This window comes from Scyliorhinus canicula, chromosome 18 (assembly GCF_902713615.1).
Source record: "Scyliorhinus canicula chromosome 18, sScyCan1.1, whole genome shotgun sequence".
In the NCBI taxonomy this organism is placed as follows: domain Eukaryota; kingdom Metazoa; phylum Chordata; class Chondrichthyes; order Carcharhiniformes; family Scyliorhinidae; genus Scyliorhinus; species Scyliorhinus canicula.
Window position 1 is genome coordinate 83,297,504 of NC_052163.1, and position 24,953 is coordinate 83,322,456.

The window sequence follows — 24,953 nt, forward strand, 5'->3', positions numbered from 1 at the left end:
TCCCGATGTAAAAACTGAAATAACATTTTGCAGTCAGGTTTCTATCCTTATCCACAAAGGAGAAGATACATAGTCATTCCCCTTCCCATAAGCACAGGAAGGTAAAGCAGATTGAACCCGCGCTCTGAGAGATCGATGCTTCAGGCAGTCCTGACTACAAAGACGGCTGTCGGCAGCATTTCTGCTATCGTGTTGGGAGCCGTCTCTGCAATCGTACAGTGTGGGAAGCTTTTTATTAGTGAAACCCAGGTTCAGCCGACAATGCAGCAGATCTGGGCTGACTGGAAGAGAAGCTGCTGGATAAACAGGGAGGTTCTAAATCCCAGCCATAACGTTCCTGCCCAAATCTATTGTCTCAGTAATCTTTTTTCTAACATAAATTTAGAGTACCCAATTACTTTTTTTCCAATTAAGGGGCAATTTAGCATGGCCAATCCACCTACCTGCTCAGTAATCCTGTCGTTATTTCAATTCAACCCTCTGCCTCCCTCAAATATGTGGAGATCTTACTGTGCTCCCTCAAATATGTCCCCCCATCAATATTAGCTTCATTATTTACTGTCATTCATTACCCCTCCCCATCACATTCATTGGAAGCGATTCGCCAGCCCCCACGACGGGTCGTAGAATAGCGGGAGGGCCTTCCCGACATTTTTCCCGACCTCCCGCTATTCTCCCCTAGCCGATGGGCCGATTTCCCAGGCCTTTACAGCCGTTTTCACGAACTCCAACACACCTGCTCTCACCGTTCGTGAAAACGGCCGCAAAGTGCCGTTCTGGGGAACCATGGCACCGATTGGCACGGCTGTGCCAAGGGTGCCATGGGCCCGCAATCGGTGCCCACCGATCGTTGGCAGCGGGTCCGAACCCCGCGCACTCTTTGTTCCTCCGTCGCCCCGCTGGATCAGTCCGCAGGGCGGCTGAGGGGCATAACGGCCCGCGCATGCGCGGGTTGGAGCCGTCCAATCCGCGCATGCGCGGCTGACGTCATCGTTTGCGTCAGCCGCCGTTAACTTTGGCGTGCGGGCTTAGCGAAATTCGCTAAGCCCGCGATGCCGAGGTTCACGGGGCCCCGCTGCTAGCCCCGACCAGGGAGCAGAATCGGGTCCTGGGAGGGGGCGCGGAGGCTGCCGGGAAACACGGCCGGTTTCACGGCAGCCTTCACAACTCTCCGCATTTGCGGAGAATCGCCCCCATTATGTCTGATGTTAGACAGAGATCAGGTGCACTCTCTGTCCACTCTTGTATCCCGCTTCTCCTCCATGCCCTGACCCCAGTCCCCACACCCCTCAGCTCACTCGTGACTCGCCTTTGCTGGTCCTGAGCTTCCAGGTAAGCTGCTATTCTCCTACCCCTCAAATTGTGCTGCAGAGTTCACAAAGAAAACCACTGAACTCAGATACAACTGAACAAAGCTGGGCCACGATTCTCCCAATGGGAGACTAAGTGCCGACGCTGGATTGAAAACCGGAGTGTTTCACTCCGGCGTCTGAGGCCGCTCCTCGCCCCCTATTCTCCCACCCCCAGAGGACTAGGAGCGGCGCTGTGTCAATTTCGCGCGCCGGGCCTTGGCGCCCGCGTCAAAGCGCCTAAGCGCCGCCTAAATGACACGGCCGGCGGCGCATAAATGACGTCACCTGCGCATGCGCAGGTTGGCCGGCACCAACCCGCGCATGCGCGGTTGCTGTCCTCCCCGCGGGTGCCCCTGAAGACATGGAGGATTGATCTTGCGGGGTGGCGGAGGGAAAAGAGTGCATCTTTTAGAGATGCCCGCCGATCGGTGGGTGCCGATCGCGGGCCAGACCCCTACTGAGCACCCCCGTGGTGCTCGATCCTCTCTCCCCCCCCCCCCCCACAGGCCGCACACGCAGCGTTCGCGCGCTGTTCATGCCGGCAGCGACCAGGTGTGGTTGGCGCCGGCGTGAACCGGTCGTATTGGCCAGGCCGCTCGGCCCATCCGGGCCAGAGATTTTTGTTAGAAACGGCGAGTGGCGATTCTCCTAGCGGCCTGTCGTAAAATGCGGCACGCCGTTTTGGGGGGTGGGAGAATCACGTGCGGGTGCCAGAGTGGCATGGCGGGAATCGCCCGGCACTCCCGCGATTCTCCCATCCGGCGTGGGGGTCGGAAAATCGCGCCCCTGATCTTTGTGAACCTAGAGTTATGACATCCCTGTGAACTGCTGACCTTATAAACGTAGGTCATTTAAAAAAGTTTTATTATAATAAGTATTCATGGCATGGCCATTTTTTTATTCGTTCATCGGACATGGATGTTGCAGGCTGGGCCAGCATATATTGCCCATTCCCAATTGCCTTTGATGAACAGTTAAGAGTCAACCACAATGTTGCGTATCTGGAGACACATGTAGACCAGACCAGATATGGATGGCAGATTTCCTTCCCTAAAGGACATTAGATTAGTGAACCAGATGAATTTTCACAACAATCGACAATGGTTTCATGGTCATCATTAGGCTTTTAATTCTAGATTTTTATTGAATTCAAATTTCACCATCTGCAGTGGTGGAATTTAAACCTGGGTCTGCAGAGCATTACCTTGGGGCTCTGGTTTTACTAGTCCAGTGACAATACCACTATGTCACTGCCTCCCCGTGCTAATGTATGACCAGCAGGAACTTGCCAAGGGACAGTGAGGCTCGACCTGCTACTGTCATGTCGCTGAGACTGAATCTCTCTCTGCATCTCAACCTGACTGAGTCACCCAACCCGGCACATTTCCCACTCTGGAATCTCAGCCTGAAAGTGCAGTAGCAATAATTGGTTGAACGAGGTCAACATTTTTATCCCTGGACATAATGTTTTGCGATGAACAACAGAATATTGGAAATCGAGAGGAAATATGGATCATCCATTTTCCAGGTTAGATTTTATCTCCTCTATTCTTTTCATTTTGGGGGGGTGTTCTGATTGATGAGTGTGATGGCAATTTTGATATGTTTACAAAGAATATTCCTGAAGCTACACAAGGTGTATGGTTTCTATGGTAACTTCAACAGAAGCCCAGTGGAACCCCAGTAAACTTGCACCAAAGACTGAATTTAATTATCTTCCTTCCCTGAGGTGAGTTTGTGTTGGTGTGTGAGAAGCATTTAAATGGGCAGGAGGGTGGAAGGTGGGAACACCTCCCCATTCATGCCTCTTGTCCAATGAAGCTCAGGGAGTGAAGGCTCATGGGCAGCTGCCCTACCACTGGCAACTGAGGTTCTAATGTGGACAATTAATACCCAATTAGGGGCTCAACCTAACACTGTTGATATCCACCTGGGCATCTAACATGAAATCCAACATGTGCCAACCCTGAAAATCAAACCCTGTTGGAGTTGCATGTGGTCTTCCACGTTGGGGTTCTTCAGTACCTGACTGATGGACCCGGTGTTGGGAAGTGCGGGGGTCCAGTGAGAGCCACAGCCTTGCTGCCAAGTCGCCACCAACTGCAACCCCCAGTCTGCCACCACTCACTGATGGACTGGGCCTCAGGTGCGTATTTTACAGGAAGGAACGTCACCTCCTGGTGACACTGCGAAGCATTGCACACCTGACAAACTTTCACAGATTGGCAGCTCTTGGGTGTTGTGATTTCTACCCTTGGGGTTCTTGATCCTGTGGGAGCCCTGCCACTGCCCAGTAAAGTCCTGATTGACACTTAATTCACTTGGCCGTCCCAATAATAGGGGATGTGGGGCTCTTACCAGCTCTCCAGCCAGTGGGGCAAGACCTCTGTCAGCTACAATAACTTCTGCCCAATCTTTGCTGTTTGTGCATTCTGTTGGTCCTCGTACTGGAGTTTGAGATTTAGAGAACTCCCTTAGAACTTTAGGATCGATATGTTTCCAATTATACTTCACATATCCATTCCCCCCAACAGGGAGCTCACCTCTAAACTCCAAGTAAGAATTCTCAATAATTTATTGAGTGTGGAATCTCTCCCCCCTTCACAATGAGCTGAATGCTTGGAATCGGCTCCACACTAGAACAAATTCCCCTTTTACCTCGGTGTACTGCTTCTCATTTTGTGATTTCCAGCTCTTCCAATCTTCATCCAGTTTTGAATCAAATGTGTGGCCTGAAGCTACAACCAGAATCGACAGCAGCACACAGCCCAGAAACAGAGAGAGCTTCATGATGGACAACCTAATGGAGCAAAACCAATGGCATCAGACATGGAGTGGACAATATTCACAGATTACTGGGAAAATAATGTTCTGGTAAAAATATTCTGCAAATGTACAAATACTATCTTCCTCAATCAATTGCTGTCACCTTTATGCATTTTGGTTCATTGAACAGATAAAATGCGTCATGGTCAGTGGATTGGAATGTTTCTGTCATTAAATCTATTTGGTTGATGTTGTTCAATATTTAAGACTAATTATTGCAAAGAGTAGTTCGAAAGAAAGCCTGTGAAATTAGTTAATTTATGATCTGATGAATGATCCTCATTCAGTGATAGCATTCCAGTCTCAGAGTCACTAACCCAATGGCTCAAGCGGTATAGTGGTTGTGTTACAGGGTTAGTACCATCCAGAAAATATGTGTTCAACTTCCACTGAATGTTTGCAGATTTTAAAAAGCTGCTTTCAGTAAAATAGTGGGCTCAGAATGTGATGAGGAAATGAGCCAATTAATCTAATACCACTGCGCCACCGTGCCACCTTAAAGGCTGATCTGTGTTTACACAAAACCTACCACCCCATGGACACGGGCGACCCCCACACAAACACCGGGGTGAACTACCCCCACATGCATCGCGCTCCCCCCCACCACACATAATGCGAACCCTCCCATTGGCTTACCAGAGGGCCCACCTATGGCAATGCCAACCAGCAGTGTCATGTTGGCAAGGCCGGGGAAGTGGCAGATGAACTGCCAGTGTGCCAGGTGAAGTGCCTGGTGAAGTGCTAGGGCACTTTCCCTTCTCCCCCAGGGAATAAACTTATCTTGTTGCCCCCACCGCCCGCAGGATCGCCTCGACTGATTTAAATTTTTTTGACCTGTTTTGAACCTTGCCGTGAGGGGCATCATAATGTAGTGATCCCTATTATGAAATGTAAATTTATTAACATTTATTCAAATGAGGTTCCCACTGTGAACCTCATTACCTCATGGGCAGGGGTGTGTAAAATTGGCAAACTAGATCTCGCTGGTGGAATCTCGTTTCCCGACTCTCGTGAGATTTTGGGCTTGTGTCGAATTCCACACTGATCATAGAATCAGAGAATTTGCAGTGCAGAAGAAGGCCATTTGGCCCATCGAGTCTGCACCGGCCCTTGGAAAGAGCACCCTACTTAAGCCCAGGCTTCCACGCTATCCCCGTAACGCAGTAACCCGAAATACGCTTTTGGACATTAAGGGACAATTTAGCATGGCCAATCCACTTAACCTGCACATCTTTGGACTGTGGGACGAAACTGGAGGATCCGGAGTCTCCAAACACACAGTCACCTGAGGCTGGAATTGAACCAGGGACCCTAGAGCTGTGAGGCAGCAGTGCTCTAACCGCTGATGGCTAATGTGGGCTCAAATTCTTCCCCAATATACAGAATATAATTAATTGCATACAAATATTCAACACATGGTAGTGTTTTAATCAGTTTTTCCTGGACCTGCCCAACTTATTCTTGCTAAGCTGTTAATGCACTACACGACACAGCTCCTCCTCTCTCATTATCCATGATCAATGTGCAGTGCGATAGAAATAGGGTGGGGGAATACCAAGATAGAGTGCTCCTTCGGAGGGTCGGTGCTGACTCAATGGTGCAAATGGCTCCATCTGCTCTGCCGGGATTCTATTGTTTCCATGGATAAGAATGAGATGATACATTTTGGCAGGAAGAGTAAGGACACAGATGATCCTCAGAAAATAGGTATTTAAAGGGAGTACAGGAACAAACACACCTTGGGGAACAAATATAGCAACCACTAAATGGCGGGGTGCAGGTTAATAAGGTCTTGAAAAAGCAAACAAAGCACTTGGTTCATTTCAAGAAGGAGTGGACTGAAAAGTACAGTCGTTATGTTAAACTTCAATAAAACTTTGTTGGAGCACACTTGGTGAATTATGAACGGTTCTGGTCTCCATTTCATAAAAAGGATAGACTGTCACTGGCGAAAGTGCAAAAAAGATTTATTAGAATGATACAAAAACAGCGAGCAGGGCAGCACGGTTAGCACAACCGCCTCACGGCGCTGAGGTCCCAGGTTCGATCCCGGCTCTGGGTCACTGTCCGTGTGGAGTTTGCAGATTCTCCCCGTGTCTTCGTGGGTTTCGCCCCCACAACCCAAAAAAAACAAAACGTGCAGGCTAGGTGGATTGGCCACGCTAAATTGCCCCTTAATTGGAAAAATGATTGGGTACACTAAATTTATTTTAAAAAAACAGCGAGGTATTCCTATCAAGAAATATCGAATAAGCTGGGACTATTTTGTCTGGAGAAGAGAAGACTGATGGGTAACCTGATTGACGTCCTCCAGCTTACGAAAGGATTTGATAGCGAAGAGATAAATATAAATATTCACTAACAAATCGAATGGAGAATTCAGGGGAGAAGTCTCTAGTCAGAGAGTAGTTAGAATGAGGGACTCCTCGTTTGAACAGGATGCAGGAAGTTTAAGGGTAAGCTTGATAAGCAGACGAGGGACTGCGGAACAGAATGAAAAGCTGATTGGGGTGAGATAACGAGGGGTGGGAGGAGCCTCATGTGGAAATAAACATTAGCACAAACCTGTTGGGCTGAATAACCGTCGGTGATGTAAACACATTATAATACTTTGCAAGTTTGACATTGCCAAAAAGTGTGATTTACCGTCTCTTTGACAGGACGAGGCCGGTGAATCTCACGCAAAAAAATGACACGGGGATGAATGGTGGTGTAGATCTCACCCAAAAGGCCGGTGGGAAACACAGCACCAAAATGACACCGAACTCTTTTGGTTTAATCTCGTCCTTAGTTTCTCTTTCCTCCTATTTTTACAAACTTGCCATTCTGTTTGATGGGCATTGACCTTTCACCTTGGTAAACTATCTTTCTGCCCGAACTCTGCCAATTTCTAGTGTACAGCATTGAGCAGAAGCTGGACTGGAGCAACCGTATCAACACTCTGGCTGCACATGCAGGGCAGAGGCTGGGTATTCTGAGACAAGTGTTCTCCTAAATCACGAAACTCCAAGTCAGGAGTGTGATGGAATCATCACCTGGAAGGTGCAGCCACAACAACACAACACCATCCAGGATGGAGCAGATCACTTGATTTGTGCTCCTGCTATGAGACTCAGTTTCTCCTGCACCGTCTACCATACTACAGCTGCAGTATGTACTATCTACAGGATGTACTGCAGCAAATTAACAAGGTTATTTCTTCCTTTACAACCTCTAACACCAAGAACAAGAGCAGCAGTGTCTTGGGCACAACTTCAGCTCCGCATTCCTCTCCAAATCACACACCATCCTGACTTGGACATAGATTGCTGCTCTCTCGTCATTGTCATGGGAATTCCTACTGAAGGGCATTGTGGGAGCACCTTCACTACAAGGACTGCAACAGTTTAAACAGAAGGTTCCCCACCAGCTTCTCGAGGCAGCTTGGGATGGGCGATAAATACCGGTCTTAACAACATGAGTCACATCCTGAGAACAAATATTTTTTTTAAAACACGGAGAAGTTAATTAACCTGGTGATTAACCTGAAAAATGTTGAATTACTTTCCCAGAATACTGAAACCGGTGAGTTTATCCCCCGCTCCATCTGGACATACACACAGAATGTGATCTAAACCCATCCCAATCCACCCGATTAATCAATGAACACTGAAAGGAATGAAACAGAAACTTTGTATTAACAAACTCACCTTGGAGACATCCTCCGAGCAGCTCGACTGAATGGCAGTTGTCCTCCCACATTATATACACATACAGTCTCCCGGGACCCATCCCTTCAGATCTATGGACACATCATTGATTGGGAAATGCAGTACAGTAACGAACAAATGATGTGGGATTGTCTCGTGACTCTCAGAATGTTTCTAAAGAGTCAAATTCCTCTTTTCAAAGGGTAATAATACTTTGAAATGTAATATTTACATGACCTTTATAAATTTCTATTAAATTTCTATTGATCTCAATAGGTGTCAGTGAAGCTGCCCATAGAGCCTATTAAGGGTGGCCCGGACGTTTTAAGTGCCGCTAATGCCAAATAACCTGTCCGTTGACCTTACTGTGTTCCAGACTCATTAAGCAGTGTAATCAGCATGAATGAACTGACCCTGTGTTCCAGCTCTGACCAGCTCACTACACCACAGGTATACACAGTGTCCAACTTTACAGGAACACAGGCCTGAAATTTAATTGTTACATCGGATTGTTCTTTCTTTGTAATTTTTTTGTGATGAATTATAAATTGTCCATAGTAACAGTGTTAGCACTGGGAAAGGAAGGCATATAGACAGTTTTCACCCAAGTGCCAGCATCAAACAGGTTGAATCATGGGCCAGGTGATGCGGTATCATCCTTGGCCCTTTTTCAAACTCACCAAAACACCGCCATTGGGAAGATAGGAACAGGGTTAGTCTATTTGGTCCCTCGAGCCTCCCTTCCCAAACCTTTAGCATCATCTGCACTCAACCGCATTCATTTGCACCTAGTTACCATCAATTGCCCTCAAAATAAGTCATTTAGCTATCATTTGACATGAACTGTGCTCAGAAGCAATCATTAATCTATCATTTAACGTTGCAAGAACATAACTGACATCAATGGCCTCAAACCAGAATGCCCAAACACTTGTGATTAGGAATATCACCTAACCTTGGGGACACGAAAAAGGACTGTAAAGTTAATTTTCCATATTTCTGAATTTCTTTAGTTTTAAGTATCATGAAACTGAGCTAGCTTTAGAATAAGCAGATTCTGGGTTTTTTAAATTTAGAATATTCAATTATTTTTTCTCCATTAATGGGCAATTTAGCGTGGCCAATCCACCTAACCTGCACATCTTTTGGGTTGTGGGGATGAAACCCAAGCAGACATGGAGAGAATGTCCAAACTCCACATGGAGAGTGACCCAGGGCCAGGATTCGAACCCGGGTCTACAGCGCCGCAGTCCCAGTGTTAACCACTGCACCACATGCCAGCCTCGCAGATTCTGTTTAACGTATGTTTCAATGGGCTAGTCTTATGTTTTGCTTCATTGCCTTTATTTGTGCAGCATGACCCTTCTCCCTCACACCCGCAGATAACAGCATTTTTCTCTCCCACCTTCCCCCCACCCATTCTCTGCTCCCCCTCACTCTCCCAACATCCTCCCTCACCCTCCCTTCCGCTTTTGGCAGGGTCTGGAGTTTGGCAGGTGTCATAACGTACATCAGTATATCATGGTGCAGACACACACACACTGATGGACACACAGTAGGACCAATCAACACGCACAACACCAGTTAGAGCACACTCACTATAAAGACAGAGGGCACCAGTCTTCCCGCTCATTCGGGTTGCAGCCCTTCAGAAGAACAGAGCTTACAGCTTACAGCACAGATCTTCACCATGCGCTGAGTGCATAGACTGGTTAGGATAGGCACAGGTCTTTAGTTTAATCTAACATCGTGTTAACCCACAGTGAAAGTATGTTCAACAGTTTCTAGCTTAATAAAATAGTGTTGTACTATTTTAAGTGTTGGTAGCCTGTATGTGTTCCACGGATCCAGAGGACCCAACACATCATGGTACCAGTAGGTGAGGGATGTTAGAACTTCTTAGACCTACCTGCAAGTGATCTGCCTTCCACCAGTCTACAGCCATCCTGCAAAATGGACAGCGTCCACCCCCCCGCCGCCCCTCCGCATCACCGGCAACCTAGGGGCCAACTGGAAGATCTTCAAACAACGCTTCCAGCTCTACCTTGAAGCCACAGACCTGGAAGCTGCTTCAGATGCCAGGAAGACTGCTCTCTTCCTCTCCACAGCCGGGGACCATGCCAACCACATCTTCAATTCTCTCACCATCGCCGATGGTAAAGATAAATCAAAATTCAAGATGAGACTGGAGAGGGAATCACAAGTTATCCTTTCCCACTATAAGCTCCCCATTCTGTGAATACCCAGGCTTGCCCTCAGCATACACTGAAAAGGCTCACAGGGGCACCATGTGGCACAGTGGTTAGCACTGGGACTGCGGCGTTGAGGACCCAGGTTTGAATCCAGGCCCTGGGTCACTGTCCGTGTGGAGCTTGCACATTCTCCTCATGTCTGCGTGGGTTTCACCCCCACAACCCAGAGATGTGCAGGTTAGGTGGATTGGCCATGCTAAATTGCTCCTTAATTGGAAAAGAAAAATAATTGGTTACTCTAAATTTATTTAAAGAAAAGAAAAGGCGCACAGATATACTGTACCCGAGACAAGGTCCAAAGGTTTCGGAGCTTATCAGGCAGCCAGCTCCAACATGTATTGTTGGAGTGGTGTTCTCACAGGCCACAAACCCCCCCCCCCCCAACTCCCCCCAATCCCACATCCCCCAGGAGGTCTGCACAGATGGCCAGTCGGTTAATCCATGGGCCTCATGATTTTTCCCTGTGGAAGGCCTGAAGGCTAAAGGTGGCATCCAAGGTCTATCTGTCACACTGTGGGGAGAGGCTCATGTGGGAGATAATAATAATAATCACTTATTGCCACAATTAGGCTTCAATTAAGTTGCTGTGAATAGCCCCTAGTCGCCACATTCCGGCGCCTGTTCGGGGAGGCCGGTACAGGAAGTAAGGGAGTGGAGCAGCCATCCACCGGACTGGACTTGAAGCACATACTGGGGATTTGTACTGGTGCCCGTGCTCATTAAAGGGCTTGAGTGATACGAGGGTGGGGTAATAAGATTTAGCTCACCACAGGTGCAGAGTGAAACTTGTGCAAATTAATTTTTCCCTCAATGCCTGAAAATATGGTGCGATATCTCACCAATGCCGATGGCGAGTTACTTTTTGCTTTCCTCGTCCAAAACAACACTTAGTCAACATTTGGGAAAATTCCACCTTGAGTTTGGTGGATGGAAATTATAGACCCAGAGAATAAAATTAATTAAGAACTGAAGGGATTCTGGTGGGTGTTTTCAAGGATGTACTGTGCAGTTGAAAGATTTTTTTGACTAAATGTCAAGACTGAATAAATTCAGATATTATTTAAGTAATTAACTTCCTTGTATTTCTCAGTGAAGGTTGCTGAGCATATCGGATAGCTTTGAGCACCTTGGATTGCTTGTAGCGACTTTTGCCATTTGATCGCATTTGATGCCAAACATGGCAAAAGATTGATGATCTGTGATCAAACTTATTCCAAGTTAGAACATTTGCTGTCAAATGACCAGAGATAGTTCTTGAGCACATTGAACACAAAAATGACAAAGTTTTTGGGTCGGTGGGATCATGTCTGATCTGCAGGTAGATGAGTCGCTCAGTCTGGATGGCTTCCAATCCCAGGTTGCTTAGGGAACTGGAAGTTAAGACAATGAACTTGCCAAAATCTTCCAATTTGGTTCAGATAATGGGGAGATGGCAAAGGATTGAAGTGGCAAATATGACACTCTTATTCAAAAAAGGGCATACGAATATTTCCATTAACTACAGGCCAGTTAGTTTAAAATCACAGTTGGCTAAGGTTTTGGAACCCATTATCAGGGGAAAAACAACAGGTATTTGGTGAAGTTTGAGTTAATTAAGGAGAACCAGCATGAATTGTTCAAAGGCAGATTGCCTCTGACTAATCCAATTGAATTTTTGGATGGAATAACAAAGAAGGTTGATGAAGGGAGACAATAGAATTGTCTTTGTTAGATTTTAGAGAAGGATAAGTACCAAAATTATGGCTCACAAAATTGAGGCTCATGAAATGAGGTCATTTTCAGGGTAGATTAAAAAAATAATTGGCTTAAGGACAGAAATTGGGTGAGCCACGATAAGTGGGCGGGATTCTGCGACCCCGGGTCGGGTCAGAGAATCGCCAGGCCGGGCGTGATTCACGCGATGGCGCCCTGATGCCGGTCCGGTCACCGGAGAATCAGTGCCATTGGCGTTGGGGCGGTCGGCGCGGTGCCAGTCAAGCGGCCACCCCCCTCGGCGAATCTCCGCGCGGGATGGGCCGAGAGGCCGCAAAGATAGCCCGAGTCCCGCCGGCGCCGTTCACATGTGGTCTTACCCGGTGGGACCTCGGCGTCCATCCTGCGGGGGGCGGCCTGGTGGGGGGGGTGGGGGGTCCTCCACCGTGGCCTGGCCCGTGATCGGTGCCTACCGATTGGCGGGCCGGCCTCTCCTGGTGGGGCCTCTTTTACTCCGCTCCGGCCCCTGTAGCCCTACGCCATGTTGCATCGCCGAGAAGGAAGCTAGCACGCATGCGCGATTTCGCGACGGTCGCAGCGTGCATGCGCAAATTTGCGCCGGCCGCAGCATTCATGCGCAGACCCACGGTGTCCGTTTGACACCGGTATCAGCAGCTGGAGTGGCGTGAGTCGCTCCAGTGCAGTGCTGGCCCCCTCTACGGCAGAGGATCGCTACACTTAGCGGTCCGATCATGCCGTCGTAAAACTCTCCAGTTTGAAGAGATGAATATGCCACAAAGATATTAAGATTGAATCACAGATAGGGGACCAGAGGCTGTGCGGTAGGGTCCTAATGTGGGCAGGAGTTACAAATCGTGGTCACTGATGTCATCTCTCAATTCCGACACTTCCAGTTCGGTTGTGAATTTTCAAAGGTCCAGTGGAGAAAAAGGTGCAGAGAATGTAGGTTCTGTCAATTAATGGCCACTTCAGCTCCTTAAGGACTTTGTTCAGGGTCCTGTCCATTTTACATTATAATTTCTTTGTGCATAGCTGTCAGGTGTGCCACGGGATCTGGGAAATTGCATTAATTTTGAAAGTCACTCTGGGCCCAACCAGAGCTGGCTTTAAAACTGCTCCTAGCCTTCTTGTGCATGGCTGCTTTCCGCAAAATCCCTGTCCACTCTCACCGGCAAGGATGCAGCAACCCCCGACATGGCTGCCGCCTACTCTTGCTGCTGGCGACGGGCAGGCATTTCCCATCTCCTGGAAGCATTAAGTGACTCTCATCAGGTGCCGAGCTCATCTCCAGCCCAATTAAGCTATTTACATTTGAACTTGGTGTCGCAAGAGAGTGGGTTGGGAACTGAAATTTTTTAAATTAATTTTTACGGGATGTGGGCTTCGCACTAGACCAGCATTTGATGTCCACTCCGAGTAACCCTTAAGAGGGTGGTGGTCAGCTGCCTCCTTGAAACACGACAGTCCATGTGGTGTAGAAACATAGGAATTAGGAGCAGAAGTAGGCAATTCAGCCCAGCCAGCCTGCTCTGCCATTGAATCAGATCATGGCTGATCTCTTCCAGGTCTCAATATCCACTTCCCCACCTGTTCCCCATTTTCCTTCAACCCGTTTTTTTTATCAGAAATATATTTGTATCTTTCTTGAAACCATTTATTTCAGATTCCACCACACTATGGGACAGCAAGTTCTACAAATTCACCTCCCTCTGTGAGAAGTAGTTCCTCCTCATCTCAGTTCTAAATCTACCACCTCTCAACTTATATTTGTGGGGCGAAATTCTCCGACACCCACCAGGGTCGGAGAATCGCCTGGGGGCGCCTAAAATCCCGCCCCCGCCGTGGCAGAGATTCTCCGCCACCCGGGAAGTGGCGGGGGCAGGAATGTAGTCACTCCGATCGGAGAGGCCCCTGCGGTGATTCTCCGGCCCGGATGGGCCGAAGTCCCGCCGCTGGGAGGCCTCTCCCGCCGCCGAGGTTTAAACCACCTCTGGTACGGCGGGCTCAGCGATGCGAGCAGGCCCCCGGGGTCCTGGGGGGGCGGGGGGGCGATCGAACCCCGGGGGGGTGCCCCCGCGGTGGCCAGGCCCGCGATCGGGGCCCCCCCGCTCAGACTCCGGGCCAGTGCCATGGCTGCACTCTTTCTCCTTCCGCGCCGCCACGGCCTCCGCCATGGCGGAAGCGGAAGAGAACCCCACATCGCGCATGCGCCGGCAGTGACGTCAGCGGCCAGCTGTCGCTGACGCCACTGCCGGCGCATGCGCCTACCGGCGAAAGCCTTTCGGCCAGCCCCGCTGCCGGGGGCGCCGGATTTTTGCACCAGTCTTCTGGTGCTAACCGCTCCGGCGCGGGGCTGGCCTCCAAATGTGGGGAGAATGCCCCACCTTTGGGGAGGCGCGACCCCTGAGTGGTTGGCGCCACTCCCCTACTCCGGGACCCTACGTCACGCCGAGTAGGGGAGAATGCCGCCCCTGACCTCTTGTTCTAGATTGACCCACAAGGGAGACCATTTTGTCTATGTTTACTTTATCAATCCCTTTTAGTATTTTATATACCTCGATCAGATCCCCTCTATCCTTCTAAACTCCAGCCAGTATAAGCCGAAATGGTTGAATCTCTCTTCATAGGTGATAGATTAACCATTCTGTTTCAGCAGCACTTTGCAATTACTGGAACTCAGTAGAAATTTAAGATAAAACTTCTCAGGTGCAAATAGGAATTGTTTTATTTGTCTTCTATTGATTACAATTTTAAAGTCATTTAAAAGGCAATTCGTAGACAATTTGGAGCTTTCAAAGAATCACAGAAATTATCTCCTTGCTCAGGCAAACAGTTTGCAATAACTTTAAAAGTCAAAGTCTGAAAATTAAATATGTATACAGGGATACAGTGAATAGTTCAGATCAAAGTATAGATGATTCAAGAAAAAGAGAGGGAGAAAGAAATCCAGCTAATGATCCAGCCCAGCTCCAGCTCCAAAACTAAAAATAGCTGAACGAAATTTACAGCTATACCGTTTCATATCTGTCTTAAATCATCTAATCACACCCCAATATAATCCTAATTAGTTTGGGTTAGACTCAAACACATCTGATTTGACGGCAAGCCCTCCATCTTTAATATGCAACATTAGTTCTAATTGTTTCATATCTGCATACTTGTGCATGTTAAAGAATGCGATATTGTGCTGTTATCAAGACAGGTTTGAACTGGTCTTTTTCTGGCTTAGCTGTTATAACAGTAGAGCCTTCATGTTACCTTGTCGAGCCATGCTGTTGCTATGGATCCTGCCCTGTCCTTGGGCACTGTCTTGAAAAATGTATTCATTAAATCAGTTAAAGTGTTTGTTTTAATCTAGTAAAGTGAATTATGCTGTGTTATGCTGTTTTGTAAACTGTTATGTTTTGAGATGACCTGAGGCTATGGGAGTGTTGAAATAAAATGGGTAAAACTGGGGCGTAATATTTATCCTAAATAATTATCCTCTACCTATTAGTGTGTCAGGAAACAGTTGACTTCTACAATAGGTTAAACCTTTCATCCCCGGAATCAATCTGGTGAACCTCCTCTGAACTGCCTCCAATGCCACCAGACCCTTCCTCAAATAAGGAGATCACTGTATACGCAGTATACCCTCCTATAGGGAGGGAGTTCCAGGATTGACCTTTTTTTTTAAACAGTACAGCACAGAACAGGCCCTTCGGCCCTTGATGTTGTGCCGAGCAATGATCACCCTACTACTCAAACTCACGTATCCACCCTATACCCGTAACCCAACAACCCCCCCCCCCCTTAACCTTACTTTTAAGGACACTATGGGCAATTTAGCATGGCCAATCCACCTAACCCGCACATCTTTGGACCTAGTGACAGTGAAGTCATTTCACAATGTTCAATATTGTATTTACAAGTCAGGTTGCTGAGTGACTGGGAGGGGAACTTCCAGGTGGTGGTGTTCTTATGTATCTGCCGCCCTTCTCCTTGTAGATGGTAGTGGCTGTGGGTTTGGAAGGTTCTACCTAAGGAGCCTTTGTGAATTCCTGAAGTGCATCTTGTAGATGGTACATATGGCTGCTACTGTGTGTCACTGGTGGAGGGTTTGAATGTTCGTGGAAGGAGTGGCAATCAAGCGGGCTGCTTTGTCCTTTATGGTGTCAAGCTTCTTGAGTGTTGTTGTAGCTGCACTCATCCAGGCAAGTGGAGAGCATTCCATTACACTCCTGACTTGTGCCTTGCAGCTAGTGGAGAGACTTTGGGGAATCAGGTGATGAGTTACTCGCTGCAGGATTCCGAGCCTCTGACTTGCTCTAGTAGCCACGGTATTTACATGGCTAGTTCAGTTCAGTTTCTGGTCAGTGGTAACCCCCAGGATGTTAATTGTGGGAGATCCTGCGATAGTAATGCCATTGAATTTCAAGGGGAAATGGGGAGATCATTTCTTGTTGGAGATGGTCAGTGCCTGGCACCTGTGTGGTGAGAATGTTACTTACCAATTGTCAGCACAAGCCTGGATATTGTCCTGGTCTTGCTACATTTGCACATGGACTGCTTCAGTATCTGAGGAGTTGCGAATGATGCTGAACATTGCGCAATCATCAGCGAATATCCCCATATCTGACCTTATCTTGGAAGGTAGGTCATTGAAGCAGCTGAAGATGGATGGGCCGAGGACTTTACCTTGAGGAAATTTGCAGTGATGTCCCAGGTAGGACTGAGATGACTGACCTCCAATAATCACAACCACCTTTCTTTGTGCCAGGTATTAGTGACTAAGATATTGGAAAGAAACCCTAATAATTTATTTTGATTTTGAAGACCAAGGAAAGGATGCCTTGCTCCAGGAGTGATTTCATGCAAAATAGGGATATGGTTTTTAAAACAAACTTTATTACAAACACAGTATTAAAATACCTTTCATATCGCACAAGGGACCTAGGTTTGATCCCAGGCCCGGGTTACTGTCCGAGTGGAGTTTGTACAGTCTCCCCGTGCCTGCGTGGGTTTCACCCCACAACCCAAACACCTACAGAACAGGAGGATTGGCCACCCTTAATTGCCCTTTAATTAGAAAACAAAGAATTGGGTACTCTAAATGTAAAAAAACAAAATTACACAAGAAAAATAGCCAATAATTACCCCTTAAACGGTGCTAATCAATCTAGTGACACAATAACCCTTAACTGCTATCTTTCTCCCCACTCAAACAACAAAATCAGCTCCCAATCACTTTCTTATGCAGTTAGCTCCCAAGAATACCTGCTGTATAGAGTTGTCTGAATATTCTACTTCGAAAAAAGAGATATTTTGACTGTTTGAAAGGAAGAGACCTGACCCTTTCAGAACAATGCAGGATTCTCGAGCTGGGGTTTTCAGACACTTTGGCTGTATTTCTTCAGACGCTGCTTCTCAGATTGTTTCAGCTCACCTTCCAGCCACACAATTGGTTGGAAAGAAACTGCTAATCTGTCTACAGACATATGTTTAACTGAACTGCAGTGAGGGCTGCTGCTTGACATCTGCTCCGTCAAAAGATCAACTAAACTACTTTTCTGCCAAATGCCTGGTACCTGAGCTCCTCGCATTAATTGCATCCTTTTCCCAAGTTGAAGCACAATGGGCACGATCTACCGGCTGCGTCCCACCCAAAAGGAAGCGCAGAATGCCAGTAGATGCTGGGAGAGGTCTCCCATGGGCTTTCTGACAGCAAGTACGACTGCGTGATCTATCCAGGTCTCATGAGATGTTGTGATTAGGATCCCGCCCAGAAGGGGTAGGGCCAAATCTTGCATACTTAGGCGTGCTAATCCAGATTCTATCCGGCTCCCAGCATCTGAAGGCCTTCCCAGAGAGTCTGGCTGGGCACCGTTCAGTGCTAGCCAGGTGGCACGGCACCCGGGGGTGGGGGGGGGGGGTCTCACAGGACTTCGGAGGCCCCTGCGTGGTCAGGGACAGTGCAGAGTGGCCCCCTGGCCCTCCCCCTTAAAGGCAGGTACCTTGGCACTGCCAGTCTGGCCCTGCGGAGCTCCTCAGTGTACAAAACAGGGCTATGTGCCGCCTCAGCCATGCATTCCCCATGGAGGCCCCCTAACTAACCCGAGTGCCATTTTGTAGCATTGTGTTTCTCAGTGCTGGGAGCGCCAGGAATCATGTGGCTAAATGCACTCATGATGGTGCTTTGTTCCCGTTTAGTTGAATTGCACGCTAAGAAATCTTTCAGTTAGATCACGCCCAACGTAACAAATTAACTCCACAGAAAAAACATCCTTAATCCAAACCGAACTTCAAAGCTTTTACAATGCCTTATTGCATCTCTGGCTCCCAAAACCTTTCAAACCAGGGTTTCCAAAAACTCGACTGCAGCATTAATGGACACACTAATCCATGCTTTTAAACCTTACTGCGCAAAATACATATAATACAATATTTCTGAAGTTTCTACGTTCATTACACAGGTATGATTCCAACCAGTGGAGAGTTTTCCTACTGATTCATATTGACTCTGATTTTCCTAGGGCTCCTTGATGCCATGCTTGGTCAAATGCTGCCCTGATGTCAAGGGCAGTCACTCTCACCTCTGGCATTCAGCTCTTTTGTCCATGTTCGAACCAATGCTGTAATGAGGTCAGGTGTTGAGTGTCCCTGGTGGAACCTAAACTGAGCATCAGTGAGAAGGTTATTGCTGAGTAAGTGCCGCTTGATATCACTGTTGCTAACCCCCTCCATCAACTTACTGATAATTGAGAGTAGACTGATAGGGCAATAATTGGCCAAGTTGGATTTGCTCTGCTCCTTGTGTACAGATCATACCTTGGCAATTTTCCACAATGCCAGGTAAATGCCAGTTTTTTTTTAACTTGTACTGGGCCAGCTTGGCTTGGGATGCAGCAAGTTCTGGATCACAAGTCTTCAGTACTATTGCCGGAATATTGTCCGGGCCCATAGCCTTTGCAGTATCCAATGTCTTCAGCCGTTTCTTGATATAATTTGGGGCAAATCCAATTGGTTGAAGACTGACATCTGTGATGCTGGGGACCTCTGGAGGAGAACAAAATGGACCATGCCTTTGGGACTTTTATCTGAAGATTATTGCGAATGTTGCAACCTTCTTTTGCACTGATGTGCTGGGCTCCTCCATCATTGAGGATGGGGATACCTATGGAGCCTCATTCATCAGTGAGTTGTTTAATTGTCAAACATCATTCACGACTGAATGTGGCAGGACTGCAGAGCTGATATGTGATCCGTTGGTTGTGGGATCTCTTAGCTCTATTACTCGCTGCTAATATTGTTTAACATGCAAGTAGCCCTGTGTTGAAGCTTCACCAGGTTGACACTTCATTTTCGTTATGCCTGGTGCTCAAGTCTGAAATTTCACCCCCCAGTGGCCAGCTGAGGGGGCCTTCTTCATCGCTTTTGTGTGTGGTTGTACCTCTGCCAACAGTGGGGCTGGGTTGGCAAGTGCGTATCGACTTTTTACCAATGAACAATGGCAAGTCCCTGCCGGAAGCTCAGACCCAGTCACTGCATCGTCTGTAACTGCGGATGATTCCGTGTCTATGTTCGAGGCTAAGTCATTGCCGCCCTGGCGTTCTGGACCTGGCCCCTGGTGGGTTGTGCCTCTTGACTGTGTGGCAGTACTAGAGATGGAGGAGGCACTGATGTGCCTGGTGTGTCTCCCAGTTTAAAGCCTCTCCCCAGCATCAGGTGGTACTTCCTTTGTAGGTCCTACTTTGACTTTACTTTCCCACTGAAACTTGGAAATGTCAGGCTCCGGCAGATTTGGAGGCATCGGTCCAATAGTGGCTACTCTTATTATGAAATGAGGTATTGTCCGAGAATGGAATAGGAACCTTGCCAGCTTTGTATCAAGGGAGCCCATTTTCTACTTCCTCATGCCTCCTTTGAACGTTTGAACCATCCACTTCCCCAAACCATGAGAGGATGGGTGGTGTAGGACAGACTAGATGTGCATTATTTTGTTGGCATGCATAAATGATTGGAACTCCTCACTAGTGAGCGAAGTCCCATTGTTCTTGACCAATCCCCCTGGCACCCCATGGGTGCTAAAGGAGTGTCATACTTTCTCTGCAGTAATTCGAGGTGTGGTGCATCCAGTGCATATCCAGCCCCTCGGAATAGTCATCTATGAGGACCAGGAACATGGATCCCATGAAATAATAATAAAGGCCCACGAATTAGGTGTGCAAACGTACCTAGGGGCGCTATGGCTGTCCCCAGGGATAGAGCGAGGCCAATGGAGGGAGCTTCTGGTGCTCTTGGCATCCTGGGCACTGTTTTACCACTCTCTCAATGTCGCCATCAATTCCAGGCCACCACACATAGCTCTTCACCAGCATCTTAGTGTATCCACTATGAAGGTCCTGTAGGATCATCTCTCTACCCGGCCATGGGACAACCACGTGAATGCCCCACAGGCGGAAACCATCCTCCATACTAAAGTCCTGCTGCTTCATGATATAGGGACGTGGGGCTGCCGGGGAGCTTCTCTGTAACCAGCCATGCAGGATGATGTGGCTAGTTTTGCTAATGTGGGATCCCTTTGGGTTCACGAATGGATCTTCACAGCTGTCATTGTCAGAGTGTCCATGAATTTTAGCATTTCCAGGATGGGGATGGGAGGGAGGAGGCGGGGGAGGGGGGGGGGGGGGGGGGGGGGGGGGGGGGGGGGGGGAGGGGGGGGGGGGGGAGGGGGGGGGGTTGATGCTCAAAAGTGTACTCGTAAGCCGCTAATAAGGCCCAGTGCTGGATCCGGGCTAAAGCTAAGGGGAGGAATTCCTTTGCCTTTCTTGAAGAGGTGTAACAGGGGCTTATGGTCCATGATGATAAAGAAGTAGTGCCTGTAGACGTACTGATGAAATGTTTTCACCACATATATCACGGCCAACCCTTCTTTCCCTATATGAACGTAACAGTGTTCTGCATCTGCCGGGATCCTTGAAGCATACGCTATTGGGCATATTCCATGGCATCGTCTCACCGATGGGATAACACTGCTCCAATTCTGTGTGGGAAGACATCACACGTGAGGATGAGCGGCCTTGATGGGTCATAATGTGCCAGTAGTTGGGAAAACAATAGCTGCCTCTTTACCGTAGCAAACGCTTCCTCTTGTAGGACTCCCCATGCCCACCTTTGATTCTTCTTCAGCAACACGTGTAGCAGAGCCAACAGAGTGCCTACATTCTGGATAAATTTCCCATAATAGTTCACATGTTCCAAAAATGACCCCAGTTTGGACATATTTTCTGGTGTCGGAACTCCCTTTCTGGCCTGAACCTTTACATCTACTGGTACAAGCCATCCTTGTCCACGTGGTATCCCAGGTACATGACCACCTTCAACTGAAACATACACTTGCCTCTCTTCAGGTGGACGTCCATTTGGGAGAACTGCCTGAGGACCTCTTCCCTGTTGCCCAAGCGTTCCTTCTCAGTGACCCATGAACCGAGCATGTTGACCAGGTATACCGCCAGTTTGGGTAGCCCCTGGTGGGTGCCTTCCATCACCCGTTGGAATATCACACACACAGATGCGACTCTGAAGATGACCCGAGTGTACTTGTATAGGCCCCTGGGTATATTGATGGCCAGGAACTTTCGAGATGCTGCGTATAGCTCTAGTTGCAGATACGTGTAGCCCATATCCAGTTTCAAAAATGACTTATCTGGTTTCAACACCAGGCCCACTGGTGCAATCCTCTCTGCGAATCAGACCAGGCACATGTTGCCCAAGCTGTCTGAGCGCCGTCATTCGGTTTGCACCTTTGTGAGCAAGGCATAGAGGGCCGGTCAAGCTCTGAAACATTTGGGCTGAGCCTCTGGATTTGCTGCCAGTCCAGACGAAGTGTTTGCAGCCAATCATGGTCCCTGTATCACTATTAGTGGCAGCCTGACTGTTGCTGCCTGTGGGTGGCCGGGGTCACGGTGGCCCCTATAATGTTCAGCGGCTCCCCAATATATGTCGCCAACTGACAATTTGGTGTCATGCAACGTTAAGGGCAGGATGCCCATTAGAGGCTGATTAAAGATGTGTTGAACAATGATGAAGACAGCAGCCCCTTGTTGATCTCCATTACCAGGGGTGCCAGTTGACTTGAAGTCTAATCCACTTTAGAGACCATGATGCAATTCAGCTGTATCAGGTCATTCTCCTCAGGCTGGGCCACCCAGAGTACATTCTGTGCCCTTGCCTCCCTCAGTGCTTCCTCCAAGCGGTGTCCGACATGGAGGAGGTCTGATCAGCTGACAGTGGACGGTTCGTGATAATCTCTCACTAATTCCTCACTCATATAAGAATACAACAATAGGTTGTCTCCAATTCTCTCAACCTTACTTGTTCTGATGAAGGTTCCAAGTCTTTCATCATAACTAAAGCTTCTCTCCGCTTAACACAAGTGTGGCCTATTTCCTCAGACCCTCTCCCACCCCACCACTATAACATTAGTGATTCCACTGGGAGAAACCCCAGGGAATTTTACCCCAAATAGGGAATTGGCAGAAATGGTAACAGTTACAGAAAGATCATAACAATGCAAATAGAGAACTGCCGATAGAAATGGAGAAAGTTTGAAAATTGTGGTTAGAGGTTATAACGAACTAAATTAACGAATGTTAAGAATATTGGGAAGTTGCTGGAATTGTGGCAGTTAATTTCCCCACTTCTTACAGCAGCCGTTTGCAGATTCTGAAATCCCGAGGACTCTATCGTGTTGATAATCTATTGTGAATCTGTGGAGAACAAATAATTTGACTTACCTTCCAATTGCCTGAGAAATTCACCTGTCTGTTAAATTGCAGTTACAGTTCTTTATCATGGCAAATACATCAGAAATAATGGCAGTGACTGAACGGCCTCATCGTGCCTGACATGTGACACATTTGCAATGCCCGGAATGCCTCGCAAGATCCAGATTTGCATATTTAAGTGAGCTATGAATCTTATTTAAATATGTTGGCACCCGATTGTCCCGTGCCCAGGATGAATGCCCGTGCTTTGGAGATTGCGCCACGGAACCGTTTAGCACTGGTCCACACAAACACAGACCAGGCGTAACGGCACCTGGGGGGGTCTCCCAGGCTATCGGAGACCCTCGGGTGGTCGATTCTGGGCAGGGTGGTATGCTAACACTGCCGCTGCCACCCATGCACCTTGACTCTGCCAGCCTGGCACCTGGACAGTGCCACCCAGACACCCTGGTAATGCCACCCAAGCATCCTTTCAGTGCAACCTTGGCACTGCCAGGGCCATTGCTAGGGTGCTAGGCTGTCAGTGTCGACCAGGTGCCAGGTTGCCCATGCCAGGGATCTGGCCAGGGATGGCCTGCCTTCAGGCAGTGGGGCCAGGGAGGGCTTGAGGACTGCCTAAGAAGTAAGGAAGAGGTACGTTGTGGGGGTCCGGAGGCTGCGATGGGGAGCCCGAGGGAGGTCGGGAGATCGGGGCGCGATCTAATCTGTTGCTGCACCGATGAGCTGGGCATGTCAGTGAAGGATATGAGGTTAGAGCAGCATCGCTGGGGCATTCCCGACCGAAGCCAGAAAAAAAGAGTCCAGTTTGATAGTGGGGCCATTCTCTAGGTGCTGAGAAACACTGACAATGACCCAAGCCGGGGATCGAACCTGGGACCCTGACGCTGTGAAGAAACAGTGCTAACCACTGTGCTGCCATCCCTCCCTTAATGTAAGCAGGTGTGAGGTTATCCGTTTTGGACCAAAAAAGAATAGAGTAGTGTACTTTCTAAACGGAAAGAGGTTAGGTACAATTCAAACATTCAGGAGAAAGAACTCCGACCTGGACCTCGAGTCAAGGATCGATTTTCAGGAGGACGCTCCATCATCGGTTGAAGTACGGTAAAATTTGGCCGTTTGAAATGATTATTAGCCTTGCTAAATGAGTTCCATTAATCCTCAAATTAATAGAAGCACTCCGGGCTGTTCCTTAGTTTTATTTTGAACTTGTCAGGAGCAATCGGAGAGTCAGAGGTGGACAAAAGATTTTCAGCTAGCATGCCAACTATAATACTAGTCAATTAGAACAATCGGGAGGTTCAAAACTTACTAGAAAACAAGAAAACTAAAGAAAATAAGAGGGGAAGCTGTGAAAAAATGAGTTACTTATTGAAGCGGGGGAGTCTTGTCCAGCTGCACACTTTTACAAGTGTCAGGCTGCAGCGTCGGATCCTCGAACTCAGTGGGAGAGTTTCTGGGAAAAGCAACAACTCAAAAAGGAAAAATAATGCATTGGTAACCAAGATTGGGTAGAATTAAAGCCGATAGCTGCTGCTTTTAAGACAGATGGGTGTTTGAATAGAAAACAACATTTTTCTTAAAAAAGGAACATTTTTAAATAAACAACAAAAAAAACCCAAATTAAATTGGAAGAGAAATAAATTAAAGGGGAGGAAAAGTTCAAGAAAATACTACAACTTAAGAGCAGGTAACTGTGATGCCAGGAGAGGGATGCACTATTGAACCATTGTGGAATCATGAAGAAGTTCCCATGAAGAGAGATTCCAATACTACCTTGCTGCAAACAGGATACTGGATGACATTAAAGCAGCAACTTTCTTTAGTGTAATAGGATTGAAAGTTTTCACTCTATTGCCAAGTCTTGTCCATCCTACAAAACCTGGTATAATAACTTGCAAGCAATTGACTTAGACAACTTTGCACCCAAACGGTTAATCATAGCCGAAAGATTTGTATTTCATCAATGTAGTCAGGAAGAGGGTGAAAATATTCCCCAATTTATCAATTGGAAAAGATCTAAGAATTGAGAGTTTGGGTCAACCCTTGAGGACACACTGTGAGACAAGCTTGTGTGCAGATTGAGCAATGAGGTATTCAGCAACAATTGCTGACAGAAAGCTCTCAAACATTCAAATCTGCTTTTGAAATAGCAGTGTCCATGCAATTGGCAGCAAAATAAAGCTTCCCAAATCAGAGCTGGTGTGAAGGATTTAGGATTCCTGACCCTGGATGATTAATCTTACTAGGATGCTTCTGACGAAGCCACCGGAAGAGGGAAAGCCAATTTCCGAGAAAGAACAGAGAACAGCTCACTAGATGGAGATTACTCTTCAAGCTCTGAAATAGTTAAACAGC

At 47.7% G+C, this 24,953-nt stretch overlaps 1 protein-coding gene across 2 annotated transcripts in view; it reads right to left on the reverse strand.

The window, feature by feature from the left end:
* LOC119953393 (procathepsin L-like) overlaps positions 1–7,987 on the reverse strand; it is a 32,225-nt gene extending 24,238 nt beyond the window's left edge. For both annotated transcript variants that reach the window (XM_038777621.1, XM_038777620.1), the window contains exons 1-2: positions 7,868–7,987; positions 4,011–4,152 (exon numbers count right to left, since the gene is read on the reverse strand). In XM_038777621.1, the coding sequence (XP_038633549.1) occupies positions 4,011–4,152; positions 7,868–7,878 (153 nt within the window). In that variant the 5' untranslated portion in view covers positions 7,879–7,987. The remainder of the gene's footprint in view (positions 1–4,010; positions 4,153–7,867) is intronic.
* Positions 7,988–24,953: the final 16,966 nt, after the last annotated feature.